This window comes from Colossoma macropomum, unplaced genomic scaffold (genome assembly GCF_904425465.1).
Source record: "Colossoma macropomum unplaced genomic scaffold, Colossoma_macropomum, whole genome shotgun sequence".
NCBI lineage: Eukaryota > Metazoa > Chordata > Actinopteri > Characiformes > Serrasalmidae > Colossoma > Colossoma macropomum.
The window spans coordinates 17,343,069-17,356,775 of NW_023494807.1; the positions used below are offsets into that span (position 1 = coordinate 17,343,069).

The following is a 13,707-nucleotide window of genomic DNA, read 5'->3' on the forward strand; positions in this document are numbered from 1 at the left end:
ATTTTCTATTTTGACCAAGTAGTTTTTTTCCTTGTAGGTATTAACTAAATCATTTTAGGAGTCCAGCCCAATTCTCAAGTCTTGAAGAACTATATGGTCAGCAGTAGGGCTGGGCGATAAAACAATAATGATAATTATCACGATATAACTTTTCCTCGATAGAGCGATTCGACATGTTTGATAAATGTTCGATATAATACACCATTCTCACACTTCCACGATCAGCGAAAGCCTTGGTGGCATTTTCTACTGCAAGGAAAGCGACACTACTCTGCTGTCGCCAGGAGAGGGCGCACTTCTGAGTTTTTCTACATGATTAGAGAGGAAGGGGGCCACGAGTTAGATGAGTCTTTAGCAACGGCTGAAACGCGGAGTTATATATTCCCTGTTTGAATGGAGCGACCGGCAATCTGATCTCCTGTGACCGAGTGTGAGTGACGAGGTCAGTGGTGTAACTGTACTGTCCTACAGCGAACTCACCTCTTTCCTAACATCCTAACAGCTTTAGCAGCGTTAAATCACAATCCTCACAACTACAGCGCTGTTACAGCGCTCGGACAGTCATAATTTAGTATGAGTGCATTCCCAAGCACTGAAAGTGAAAGAAAGAAGTGGGTTCATGTAAATAACAGCCCTGATTTAAACGAAAGTAAACTGAGGAAGCTGTAAGGCATTGGAGAGTGGGAAATCTTTCCAGGCTAGCTGCTGGCTAACTTGAAGCAGCGCACTGTCACTCGCACAACACGGAGAACTGATGATACTGTAGGTCAAACAAGACACAAAAGCACTGCTTTCAGTTTAAACGTACCTAAAAAGAGGACTCTGTTTGTCTGGTGTTGATATTTTGCGGTTCACCACTTAAACTACTACGATAGTATACAGAAATCCAGTCGTCGCTAGCTGGTGTCTGAATACTGTGATACTGTCATTTGTAGCAGGGTAGCCGAGCGCTCGTCACCAGCTAAAATAATCTGTTTTCTTTCTTATATTATGACTATTACAAAATAGCCGTGCTTTTCCAGCTGGTAAAAACAGCTCACCAGACACTTTCTCCCACTCTCCCATGACAGATTTGTGAAATGTTCCACTGTTTGGTGAGTGTTTGTTGTGTTCCGACCATAAGGTTAGTTTAAAACAGCAATTAACCACCCAGGACCAAAAATCAGCCTTCAAACTTGAAAGCAATAATGATTTGACATTTATCGCGGTATGTATCGATATCGAACGATATGAATTTTGTTTATCGTGATAACATTTTTGGCCATATCACCCAGCTCTAGTCAACAGTATCAAAAGCAGCACTGAGATCGAGCAGTAGTATGGAAGATGTTTTTCTTTCGTAGTCTGTATTTAAATGGATGTCATATTAGTGACCTTAATAAGAGCCGTCTCAGTACTGTGATTAGGCCACAGTCTTGACTAAAATTTGTCTAGACAGCTGTTTGAGGATAGAAAGCCAATAAGTTGCTTGAAGATTTTCTGAATGATTTGTTCAATGAAAGTGGATTTGAAAGAAGTCTGAAACTTAGATACTTAGAGTTGCTTCTAGATTTTTCTTTATCAAGAGAGGCTTCACAACAGTTTTAATGTCTGGTAAACCACCCGACATGAGTGAGGTGTTTACTGTCTGAAGTATGTATGCTGCTATTGAGTGAAACACTTTTTAAAAAGTTTGTTTGTAACATGTCAAGACTACAAGTCGATGATTTGAGTTGACTCACTGTATTGATTAAAATGTAATAATTAAAAGCACTAAACTGGGACATTTTAACAATGAAATTGTGATTGAGACGACACAGGCTCATTGGTGGATATATAGACAAACGCACTACTTGCTGACTTGCTCTTCTGTCTGTGTTGAAATGTATGAATTAATTGTACTGTAATGCCATGATTTGAGACTGTGTGTAAAGTCATCTTAACTTTTCAAATATCCCATTTTGTACTGTGCTGGAAAGATGTTTGCTAAATAATAATTTTTTTTTTTTTTTCATATTTCCAGTTTTTCCCAAACTATCAGTTCCTTTCACCATTTTGTTACAAAAGAGAGCAGATCAGATTGTCTTAAGTGCAATTCATGTAGTAAATCAAACCTCAAAGCTCTTTTCTGTCATCAAATTTCTTCAACTTTATCTCCAATTTTAGTGAAGCACACATTCCTCCTCCCCTCCATTCTGCTCCATTTCAATGTTATAACAGATGCCTTTAATTAGCTAGCTAATCAAGTAAATTCCTGGTACATTTTTCAGCAATTCTTATTTCTAAATAATTCTTATCAACAATCACAAGTAATATGTACCTGTGTAATATGGTTTCTAAAAAAAAAAAAAAACATCTGTAACTATGAAAGATTTGACATGAAGAATGATCTTGTCGGAAGGAAACACCTGGTATGGAGTAGGGATGTTAATTCCGACTACTTTTGATATTTGAGGATCCTCAAGTTCCTTGAGTTAATGAAGAGATACCTGTTTTTTGTTAGTCACAAATACCAGCAAAAGTATAACATTTTACAGTCCTGTTAAAACATAAAAGTGGCAGGTCATTGAATTATTGGTCTGTATATTCTCTCTGCCGCCTCGTGCTAAAATGGAACAAGTACCCGAATAGTGATGTCAGTATTTAAATACTGGTGCTTTGAACATTTGAGTACACCCTGCTCTTCTCTGACATTATTATGTGTACAGAGAAAATATGCTTTTTGGAAAATTCAGCCTTGAACTCTGAGTTCAAGAAGTCTCAGAGTAGCTGCATTGATCTAGGACTAGATTCCTTACTATTTATACTAGTTCTATTCTTAAAATTCATAATCTGTGGCATAATTCAGGGCAAAGCCTTGTTGGAGAGATGGTGTCCAAGCAGGGAGTTTACTGTCTGATGTTGCGTCTGATATGGGCTTGCTTTATGTTTAATCTGATCAAGACATTTTTCTTTATAGGCCCATGATGAGCCCTGTGAGCCGCAGCTGCCACAGCTAGTCAGAAGCTGCACCATGGCCAAGCCGGGGACTGACCGAGATGGAGCCATGGTGGAAAAGACAGCTGGGAAGAAGGTGATACACCTACAACTGTCTTTTTTGTAATAACAATAACTTTTGTAATAACTAATAATTTGAACTGGCTTGAGGAAAACATTTAATGAGCTTCAGTGCTGTAGGTGTAGGTCAGTGAGATGTACCTGTGCTCAATTAAAATTATTTTGTATTTAATTTAGTACATAAAAAAATTTATTAATTTGTTTTTTTTTCAAACATTGGTGTCACAATTTCACTAAATTTTTCTCTAGCAGAGTAAAGATAAAATCTCCCCGTTCACTAAAACGCCGAAGCTGGATCGGAGTGAGATCGTGGGAAAGGAAGGAAAGCCCAAGTCTTCCATGAAACGCAAGCTCTCCTTCACGGTCAGCCCACCCCGGAATGAGGAACGGGACTCAGACACAGGTCAGTTCAGCATTCTGGCAGAAAATTCCAGCAGCATCTCAGTTACTCATTACCACCTCTTGTGGTCAGTTTTGGAACTTGTTGAACAAACAGACGGTACCAGTGATATTTATTTATTTATTTTCTTCATAGAGTTATATAACTGTTTAGCTTACGTCTTCAGATTCATGGGAAGGACAGGGAAATACAATTCAGATGTGAGAACAAGAGCGAGAAGTAGCCACAGAGGTAGTCATTTGGCCTGAATATTGTTTCAAATGTAATGATGTGGGAAAACTGTAGTGCCAGTGCTTCTTGGGTTTCTTTGGAATGGGGGAACAAAGACAAAAATGTGAGCCACTATGCATTATTGCAATTTCATGCCTACAATTTCAGTGGCTTATAAGGCTGTTGTAACCTTTGATGTAGGCTACCTTAAGACAGCTAGTATGCTGATGAGTATGTGCAAGGTGGTAGATGTGGTTGTAAGGCTGAAGGCTGTGGGAAAGGCTGTTTTTTAGTTTCATTTGAGGAGAAAGAAGTCTGTTTATTACATAAGTTTAATTTTACCAGAAGCTTTGCAGTGCCTCCGATTTGAGCCAACTATAATTTATTCTGATATTATAAAAATATTCTTATTATTATCCTAATAATAAATCAGACAGAGGTCTGTCATCTCTTTAGCTGTATGTAGGAAAAGGAGAGCCAAAGTAATCCTCGGGGAGGAAAAGGATTAGGTTCACACCGTCTTGCCGCTTTTTATTTCAGCGATGGCGCCCTCTATGTCCTATGCGGTAACTTAGCCCAGTGTATTTTCTGCTTATTATCTGAGTAAGGGGGGGAGCGAGTGAGTATAACGCAATGCTCTCCTCTCCCGTTCCCCCCTCTCCCCCTTTCCACCTCTCCTCCTCTCTATCCTCCCCGCCTCTCTGCTTCTGCACTGTAGATGACTCTGACCCCGGCCAGTCGAGCGATATGTGGGGAGAGAGATTACTTCCTCCCTGCAGGATATACGCAGGTAACTGCCTCTGCTAAACCCGCCGCACGTTAGCCTTGCTGTGTCGCAGAAAGGCGACAAAACGATCGGCGGGGAATCTCGTGCCATTTTACAGTCTGCTTACTCAGCAAGCATGGGCACAGCCGATGTACATAAGCCTCAGGCGAACCCAAGCACGCCCTCTGCCACAGACACACTTGCGTATACCTCTTTCTGTCTGATTATTTTGGATGTATGTGTTAAAAAGCTGCTAGAGAACAGCAGTCTCAGAATACACTAACTCCTATCGCATGACCTCTCTTTCCAATAGCTCTTAGGTCACTCAAGGGTGGAAAAACAGATACTACTTCATCGTCTTGTTACTGGATATGATGTACAGAATTTGTCTATTTCTGCTATTCAAACGTGAAAGTAGCTGGCAGTTACCAACATGCACACGTGCAGGTTTTCTGTGCTGCATCCAATTTATGTGCATGCCGTTTAAATACTACACACAAACCCAAGGGAAAGGAATAGCTGGATTAATGCATGTGTCTTGACAGGCTAACAGCAGTATTCTTTTGTTTTTGCTGCTAGATGTCTTGCTGCATATTAGGATGGACAACAATTGAAAACAATTGAAGCATTCAAAATGTCAGCTGTGTTGCGCTTATAGGGGACAATAGTGTTTAAATTATTTTTGGTGGTCTTCTTTATGCAGATAAAGATGGTCCCGATAAAAAGAAAGTAAAGAAGGAATCCGGGGGTAAGAAGTCCACCCCTGTGAACATATTGTTTGGCTACCCACTGTCTGAGCGCAAGCAGATGGCACTTCTGATGCAGATGACTGCAAGAGACAACAGTCCAGGTAGGATAGTAGAGCATTAATTGTTGTTCACGTGTGCTCATTTCATGTTTGTATTGTCTTGTGGCTGTTTGTGAGTGTCTTTTGAAACTTTTTTCTTTTTTATTTTGAAACTTAGCTTTCTGCTAGGGAATTTCCATCTATATCTGGTTATTTGCTTTTAACTTGTAAGTTCCTCTTTTTGCAAATTACAAGAAATCCTTAAGATACCGCCTTACCATTACAACCCTTAATTCCTTTTTGTCTAATCAAAATTATACCAACAGTGAGAGTTCAGGCTTCTCTTTCAGGGTACATTTATCAACATACAATTTATTTAGCTGTTGTATGTACCTCCAGTTCCCTTCACACACAATATGGCACATATGCTAAGTTGTGAAGTTATGCACATTTTGAAGGACTGGAAATGTTCAGCACCATGAGATGCAGTAAATCATTAGTTCTTTATGGTCCTGTCAGAGTCTGGCTGCACTGATTAACAAGCGAGCAGCAGTACCTGACCTTGATGCCACTTTTTGTTCTTAGACTCCACGCCAAGCCACCCCTCCCAGACTCCAGCAGTGCAGAAAAAGATCCCTAGCAGCTCCACATCACGACAGAAAGACAAGGTGAACAAAAGGAATGAGCGAGGAGAGACTCCCCTGCACATGGCTGCCATCAGAGGCGATGTCAAGCAGGTCAAGGAGCTTATCGGGCTCGGCGCGGATGTAAACGTCAAAGATTTCGCAGGTAAGGCCGACTGTGTGGAGTGTAAAAGGCAATTATGCAAAAATGCATTACTGTGACTATATGGTTATAAAAACAAAGAACACCATAAATTCTGCAAACTTCAGAGGTGGCTTTCATCACACTTGTAGTTCTCTTAAATGGTTATTTATTTTTTTTTTTTTTGAAGGTTGGACACCTCTACATGAAGCCTGCAACCTTGGTTACTGTGATGTAGCAAAGGTTCTGATTGGTGCAGGAGCAGAAGTGAACACCCAGGGACTGGATGATGACACTCCTCTTCATGATGCCTCTAGCAGTGGGCACAAAGATGTGAGTCTTTTTTTGCCATACAGTTTTGCAGTTCCAGTCCTGGAGAAGATCTGAACCATTTGTTGAATCTGGTGTGCTAGAGCAAGAGAAACTGCAGGAGAACGGCAGTGACTACCTCTATATAATTTGCGAAATGCAATGGAAATCAAGACTTTTTGATATGCTTTGTAAATGGTAGTTATATTCTTTTCATATATTATAAGAGTCTATCGAACATCAGAATTACAGAGACCTATTGCTATTTTCAGCTTCCAGAGTTGTCACCAGATCCTGTGCCAACTGACTTGTCTGACTGCCCCCACTCTTTTGCAGATTGTGAAGCTACTGTTGCGGCATGGAGGAAATGCCTTCCAGGCAAACAAGAGAGGCGAGCGGCCAGTGGATGTTGCAGATTCAAAGGAGGTGGAGCAGCTGCTGAAGGGCGAGATTCCATTATCCGATCAAGAGGATAGCTCTTCAGGTACAGTGAGAACCTTTAAACAGCTTTATGTCTACAGTCATGTTTTTCATTGTCTGCGGGGCATGCTATTATGCATGTTTTTCTAAGAAATTACATAAAATATTTGTTTCTTCTGTGCCCATAATTGTCTGTCTTTGGAAGTGGAATACTTGATAACTGATTCTTTTCTTTTGCTCTGCATTATATGTTACAGAATCTGAAGATCCTCCATCTGTGAACCCTTCAAGTGTAGATGAAAATATGGAGTACTCCGATACTGAGAAGGACTCTGAGGGCAAATCAACCACAGCGAAAGCCTCGTCTTCCGTTTCAGGTGTGGATGAATATGAGTTCAAGGATGAGGAGGAGGAGGAAGACCTGAGCAAAGCGCTAAATGACAGGCATATCCTGAGACGGGAACTGCGGCAGAGGGAAAAAGAGGACAAGGAACAAAATCATTACCCATCTAAGCAGTCCAACAAGAGCGACCAGACAACGGCATCATGCAAGTCAAAAAAGTCAAAATCCAGAGTCCTCTACTGCAGCTCTGACACTTCAAGCGATGAAACAGAGACGCAGTCTGAGAGAAAATGTTCACCAACTAGATCAGTTGGTAATGATGCTCACAAAATGGAGAGTAGGACAAAAAAAGAAAGCTTGAACCTCACACCAGCAGAGCAGAAAGAAAAGGGCAAGGTGAATAAGAAGAACAAGAAGAGCCAGAGTAAAAACAAGGAGAACCAAGAGGTTCGAGAGGATGGAAAAGAAAACAGCAAGTCGCTTCTTTTTTCCACAGCAACTGTGTCCGACAACTCGGACAAGAGCGTTCGAGAGGAGGACTCGTTTAAAATGTCCTTTAGTCCAAAGGATGATTCATCGGTGCACCTCTTTCACTTGTCTGCGGTGAAGTCCCCAAAGCTGAATCATAGCCAAACTGACAAGCAGACGACTCCATTAAAACAGGAAAACGCAAAGACTTGTGTCTCCATTGTAGATGGATCCTGCCCCATAGATGGAGTGAAGTACAACCACTACACAGATTCTGACTATTGCACGGAAGGTCAAAGTAGTAAGGGCTGTAAGCACAAGGAGAAAAGCAAACATCACCATAAGGAACTCAGCTTGGACGGAGACGATGGAAGCTCCAGTCCTTTTAAAGATGCCAGTCTAAGCAACAGTATGGATGGCTCAGAAGGTGCCTTCAGGAAGGTTGACAAAGACGGCAAGGTTGTGAAAAAGCATAAACTGAAACATAAGGAGAAGGACAAGTACCGGAAGGAATATGAGGCTGAGAGGAATCGTCACCGGCAGAAAGAAGTACGAAAAGATGGGCATAGGAACATGGAGTTTGATCGGGAATTCTGGAAAGAGAATTTCTTCAAAAGTGACGAGAGCGAGGAACTTGGAGGGAAGTGTGAGACGCCAGGTAGCTGCTCTCCTCAGAAGTCCCTTGACTTATCGCCAGTTAAAGAAGAAAAGAACACATCAAAAGATAAGCATTCAGGCAGCAAGGAGAGGAAACCAAAAGATGAACGAGAGAAAGACAAGCTCATAAAAAAAGAGAGGAAAGAGATGACCTGCAAAGAAGAAAAGGGAAAGGATGGGAGAGGGGTTGAACATGATGACCGGATAGAAGGTCTCACCTCAACGCGAAAGCCTGACGAGTCACTTCCTAGTGCTGGTGTAAAAGAAGAGGCAGAAGAGAAGTCTATTAGTGGAAGCTTGGCTGATCAAAATCAAGTGGAGACCACTGAGAAGAGTACTCGAGAGAAAAGTGACAAACGGCTGTCTGCAAAGGATAGGGAATCTGAAAAAGCTGACAAAAAACACCCTGACAAAGAAAAGAAAATCAAATTGGAGCATTTACCAGATAAATCTGACCTTCACAACTCTACAGATCGATGGAAAGAAAGAGAAAAATTAACAAGCACTTCACATTTGCCAGGTGATAAGAGCCACAAAGAGAGTGAAAAGCTTAAAGTTGTGCCTGTCGTAAAAAAGCATGAGGAAAACAAGAAGAGCAAGGAGAAACTTGAAAGAAGAGGTGAGAAAGATCGGCAAGAGAAAGAACATTCTTCTAATGAGCACAGGGACAAAGAAAAAGAAAAATTAATTTCTGAAAAGAAGGGAAAAGCTCCTGAGAAAATTTGTGATCATGGTAAATCTGACCGAATTAAAGAAAAAGAGAAAGAGTCTGAAAAAAGAAAGAAAGAAAAATCAAAAGAAGCCACTCCTGTCTCCACGTCAAGTTCTAATCTCAAACTTCTATTGGAAGAGAAAAAGGGGTATATATCTGACAGCAATAAAACAGTCATTTCGAAGTTAAAAGAAGAGGTTCTAAAAACCCCTGAGAAAGATCGGGACAAACGGGATCGGGATCGAGATTCTGATAGGCATCGGGAACGGGAACGGGACCGGGACCGTGACCGGCACAAGGAAAAGGACAAGGATAAGGACCGATTACAGCAGAACAGGGATAGCAAACTCAGTAAAGCAAGGCCTACTGAGTCAGACTTGGATAGGTCAAAATCCAAAGCCTCACCTGCGCAAAAAGATGCCCGTCCCAAAGAGAAAAGGTTGGTCAATGATGACCTTATGCAGACCAGTTTTGAACGCATGCTTAGCCTCAAGGACCAGGAGATTGAGCAGTGGCACAAAAAACACTTGGAAAAGATCAAGCAGAAAGAGAGAGAAAGACTGAAACAGCGACCAGGGACAGACTCCGGGAAGCAGAAAATCAAAGATAAAACAAAAACGCCTTCTTCGTCCAACGACCTGTGCACAAACAAGGAACTCTTGCGCTCCAAGAGCTCAGACACCCCTGAGGGTTATGGTCGGGAAAAGACCCTAAAAGATGCCACCAGTGGAAGAACACTTTCACTAGATGCCAAAACTCTCTCATGTTTTGGAAAGACTGGTCCAGTAATTGAAAACAGCCTCAGTCGCTCTCCAAGACCAGATAATGAAAGATCTGGCATCATGTCAAGATCAGTGTCCATGATATCAGTCGCCAGTTCAGAGGATTCCTGCCAGGCAACTGTGCTAACACCTAGGCTAACTGAATACGATTCAGACCATGTAGATGCATCTGATTCCCAGCCGCCTTTCCCACAGTCTTCCCTCATGCTCCAGTCCTCCAGATCGCCAGTTGTTCATGATAAAGATACTAACAGTCTTCCTGACACAGCTCTGTGCAATCGAACACCGCTGTCAAACAGACATGCATCTCCTTACTTAAGAGCTATTCTGGATGAAGATGCCAAGTCTGCTGCAGTTGAAGCAGACAGACTAATTGAAGAATCTCAAAGAGTTGGTGACATACCATGTTCCAGTGATGAGCAAAGTAAAGTCCACCCAGTAGAGGCCAGTGCATCAAATGTACAGGAGAACCAGAGCAGTCAAGCCTCATTATCAGTGCATCTCCCTATTACTATACCTGAAGCTGAACATTCTGTCAATGTTGAGGATGAAGGTAGCACTCTAAGCGGTCAGGTTGGATGCTTAACTCACTCTCAAGATTCTTCCACAAAGGACCTCACGGTTCAGCAGACTTGCCTGCCACAAGCCAGCAGTTTGTTGCTGAATGCAGTAGAGCCTAACACCACTGAAGCTCTGCCAGAGCAAAGTGGACAGGGTCGGCTTGACCAATCTGATGCAGACAGGACAGAAGGCTCAAACAAAGATTTCTTGTTGGCCGCTGTGTCCCAAGTTGCATCGCCTGTGTCATCACAGCATTGCTTTAACACTAAGACACCTATGCATTCGAGTAGCTTGCAAAGGGATGCTCTCTCAGAGGTTAATAACAATCAGTCAACAAGAGAAGATCTGGATCTCAGACCAGAACAAAGAGAGAAGAGCCTAGCAGTGGGTCCTGAAATGAAAGTGGAGGACAAAAGTCTGGAGAATGTTTCTGCAGCTGCCGGAATGGATTGGACAAGCTGCTCAACTCCTTCCATTATTTCAAATACAATCAGTCCTGAAGAATCTGCTAAAACATTGCTGTGCACAGCTAGTGCACTCAAAGAATCCCAAGAGGTTATAGAAAGGGCTGATTTTAATTTACAAGACGATTGTAAATCAAGGCTTTCCGATGAGCATTTGGGCACTGGTGATGCACAGTTGGAGACAAATGAACTTGGTTTACCCACGCCTTTGTCTACAAATGTTTCCCGCAGTGCTAGTCCTGAACGGACGGCTGAGGAGCCAATGGAAGTGTCTGAGGAGGGACTGGAGAGTAGACTTGCTGAAACAAAAGTGGAGAAAGTAATTTCTGCTGAGGATAGGTGTCAGACCCAGTCTCTCCCAGAGGCTAAGCAAGAGCTAGATGTAGAGATGACAGACCAGCCTGCCATTGAAGAGAAACCTTCAAAACCAGACACTCCATCAGATGGAGATCTAAGTCAGAGCTGTAGTGGTATTCAGCGTGATCCTCAGGCAGAACCACCAAGTGAAGCAACCTCTGAAAGCTCTTCCCCGCTGTCTGTAGTGGACAGAGATAGCGATCCTTCTGGAGCCAGGGCTAAAGTCAGACTTCTGGAGGATGAAGTTGATGCACAGGTGACCCATCCAAGAAAGCGAAAGATGCCCAGAGTTTCTCCTGCGACCCAAGCCAGCCTTTCCACCCAACAAATCAAAGAGAAGACTCAGCAGTCTTTAGCAGCGATTGTAGACTCATTAAAGCTTGAAGAAATTCAGCCCTACCAGACAGAAAGGGCTAACCCATACTACGAGTTCCTGCACATCCGCAAGAAAATTGAGGAAAAGAGGAAGGTGCTGTGTAGCGTCATCCCTCAAGCACCACAGTACTATGATGAATACGTCACGTTCAACGGATCCTACTTGCTCGATGGGAACCCTCTCAGCAAGCTCTGTATTCCAACAGTGAGTGAACTTCAGTCGCTTATTTGTCATGGACAGAAAAGACTGAGAAACATTTTATTTAATCATTCATTCGTTTAGAGTGAGAAAGATGTCAAACATTATTGTTCATTCTTTTTTCTTTGTTTTATCTCTTAGATAACTCCACCACCCTCTCTGCCTGAGCCACTAAAAGAGATGTTCAAACAGCAAGAGGTAGTGCGCATGAAACTGCGCTTACAACACAGCATTGAGAGGGTAAGTGGACATTTCCTCGAGAGCATGAGCCCTCACCTCTTTAACTTGGTTCTAGCACTACACTTAGCAATCTCTGTGTGAGACATTTGTATTGGAACAGGGAAGAAATGATTTGTTCAGAGCTATGATCCTCCATGGCTCGATTTCAGTAACAGAAAAGTGTTAACCTCTATCTCAGTTGATCTGATGACAAATGGTCAGCAAAATGTATAGCTGTTTACACCTGGAATTTCCTTGTATCTCAAATGCATCTTCTGTGTTTGCTTATGATAGGATTTCGTGACTGGACAAAGGGTGCCCCATGTATTTACTACATCAGTCTCTTGATACATTTGTTGTCAGACAGAAATGTCCCACGAGTCCTTATTTGTGTACATGTAAATAAACAGGAGAAAAGATAAAGACAGAAGCTACACAGCTGTTTAGGTGGTCTTTGGTATGTGTTGGGAACACATTGGGATGTTTTTAGAATTCACACTGCAAGTGTTATGTGGTCAAATGCGTCTCTGACCACCTACAAAGGTAGTTTGAGTGATCGGATCGCAATATGTCCTTTGAGATGCATTGGATCCCGTTCACACCTGCACTTAGCGCTGCCCACTTATCATCAGATCACCCAGGACAAATGCCAGTGCCAGGTGTGAACGGACTAAGGGTCTGTTTACACCTTGCATGCGTTTTCAGTAAACAGTTTCACTTGACGACATGAAAAGCCAGGAGTAAACACAACCAGGACGCATTGTGATCAGTATGATCAGATCACTCTGACCACTGTCAGAGGCCAGATCTTGACCACAGTCTTGAACACAAATGCAAATTGATGCATTTTCTACATCCACACACAATTAGGGTAGGCAGAAATTCATCTGCCAAGTGCTGACTAGCAGGTGAAAAGGTATGAGTTGATGAAACTACCTGCTTACTACTTTCCTGCTTAAAAAGTTGATGTGCTTTTTAAGCAGGGAAGTAAATTCAGATCTCATCTGTTCACACTGGGGCACATTTTTGTGAAAAGTGTAAATAGGATCTAGTCAGGGTATATCTTGGTATGACCTGGGCATGAAAAATTGTTTACACAAGGCACAAACTAGCTCTAAGGCTTCCAACAGCCTTCCTTCAAGAAGCACTTCTTGCAGTCCTCTGACGGGGAGAAGGGCGATAACAAGCTCATTCATACAGGAGGTATAAACAAATGAATATTTTTTTCCACCTTACAGGAGAAGCTGATTGTGTCCAATGAGCAGGAAGTCTTGCGTGTCCATTATCGAGCTGCGAGAACGTTAGCTAATCAGACGCTCCCTTTTAGTGCTTGTACTGTCTTGTTGGATGCAGAAGTATACAACATGCCCCAGGATGTACAGGTAACTTACTGTGTGTCTAATTGTCTGACATGATTATAAGCTGAAAAACCTCTGAATATTAAATTAAATCAGGCTATTTCCAGAGCTCTGTATTGACCATATTACTTGTTAGGCAGTTGAATATTTTTTTGTTGTTTTTACAAAATTTTTCATTTCTAAATATAAAGCACCCTTATTGATCATCATCTGGCTCAGATATGTCATTACAGGGCACTGGATCTGAAAACCCTCACAAAGCTTTACTCAGCTTGAAGAATGACACATTTATGAAGTGATATGTTCATTTCATGCTCATGTGTTCTGCTTTATGGCATGACAGGGGGACGATGGGAAGACCTCAGTGCGGGATCGGTTCAACGCAAGGCAGTTTATGTCTTGGCTTCAGGATGTTGATGACAAGTTTGACAAGTTAAAGGTAAAATTCATAAGCACATAAATGAGCCGTACAGTGTTTTTTCATTGTTATAGTGTCTGCTGAAGGTTTTCAGGCATGGT

The 13,707-nt window shown here is 42.1% G+C and overlaps 1 protein-coding gene across 3 annotated transcripts in view; it reads left to right on the top strand.

The window, feature by feature from the left end:
• Window positions 1–13,707, top strand: part of ankrd12 (ankyrin repeat domain 12) — a 43,620-nt gene that overhangs the window by 28,171 nt on the left and 1,742 nt on the right. Inside the window, exons 2-12 of one of the 3 annotated variants that reach the window (XM_036556799.1) lie at window positions 2,939–3,052; window positions 3,286–3,439; window positions 4,365–4,436; window positions 5,116–5,262; window positions 5,785–5,988; window positions 6,155–6,297; window positions 6,610–6,757; window positions 6,951–11,617; window positions 11,753–11,851; window positions 13,069–13,212; window positions 13,532–13,627. In XM_036556799.1, the coding sequence (XP_036412692.1) occupies window positions 2,993–3,052; window positions 3,286–3,439; window positions 4,365–4,436; window positions 5,116–5,262; window positions 5,785–5,988; window positions 6,155–6,297; window positions 6,610–6,757; window positions 6,951–11,617; window positions 11,753–11,851; window positions 13,069–13,212; window positions 13,532–13,627 (5,934 nt within the window). In that variant the 5' untranslated portion in view covers window positions 2,939–2,992. The remainder of the gene's footprint in view (window positions 1–2,938; window positions 3,053–3,285; window positions 3,440–4,364; window positions 4,437–5,115; window positions 5,263–5,784; window positions 5,989–6,154; window positions 6,298–6,609; window positions 6,758–6,950; window positions 11,618–11,752; window positions 11,852–13,068; window positions 13,213–13,531; window positions 13,628–13,707) is intronic. The other 2 variants (XM_036556800.1, XM_036556802.1) reach the window with 2 other exon arrangements.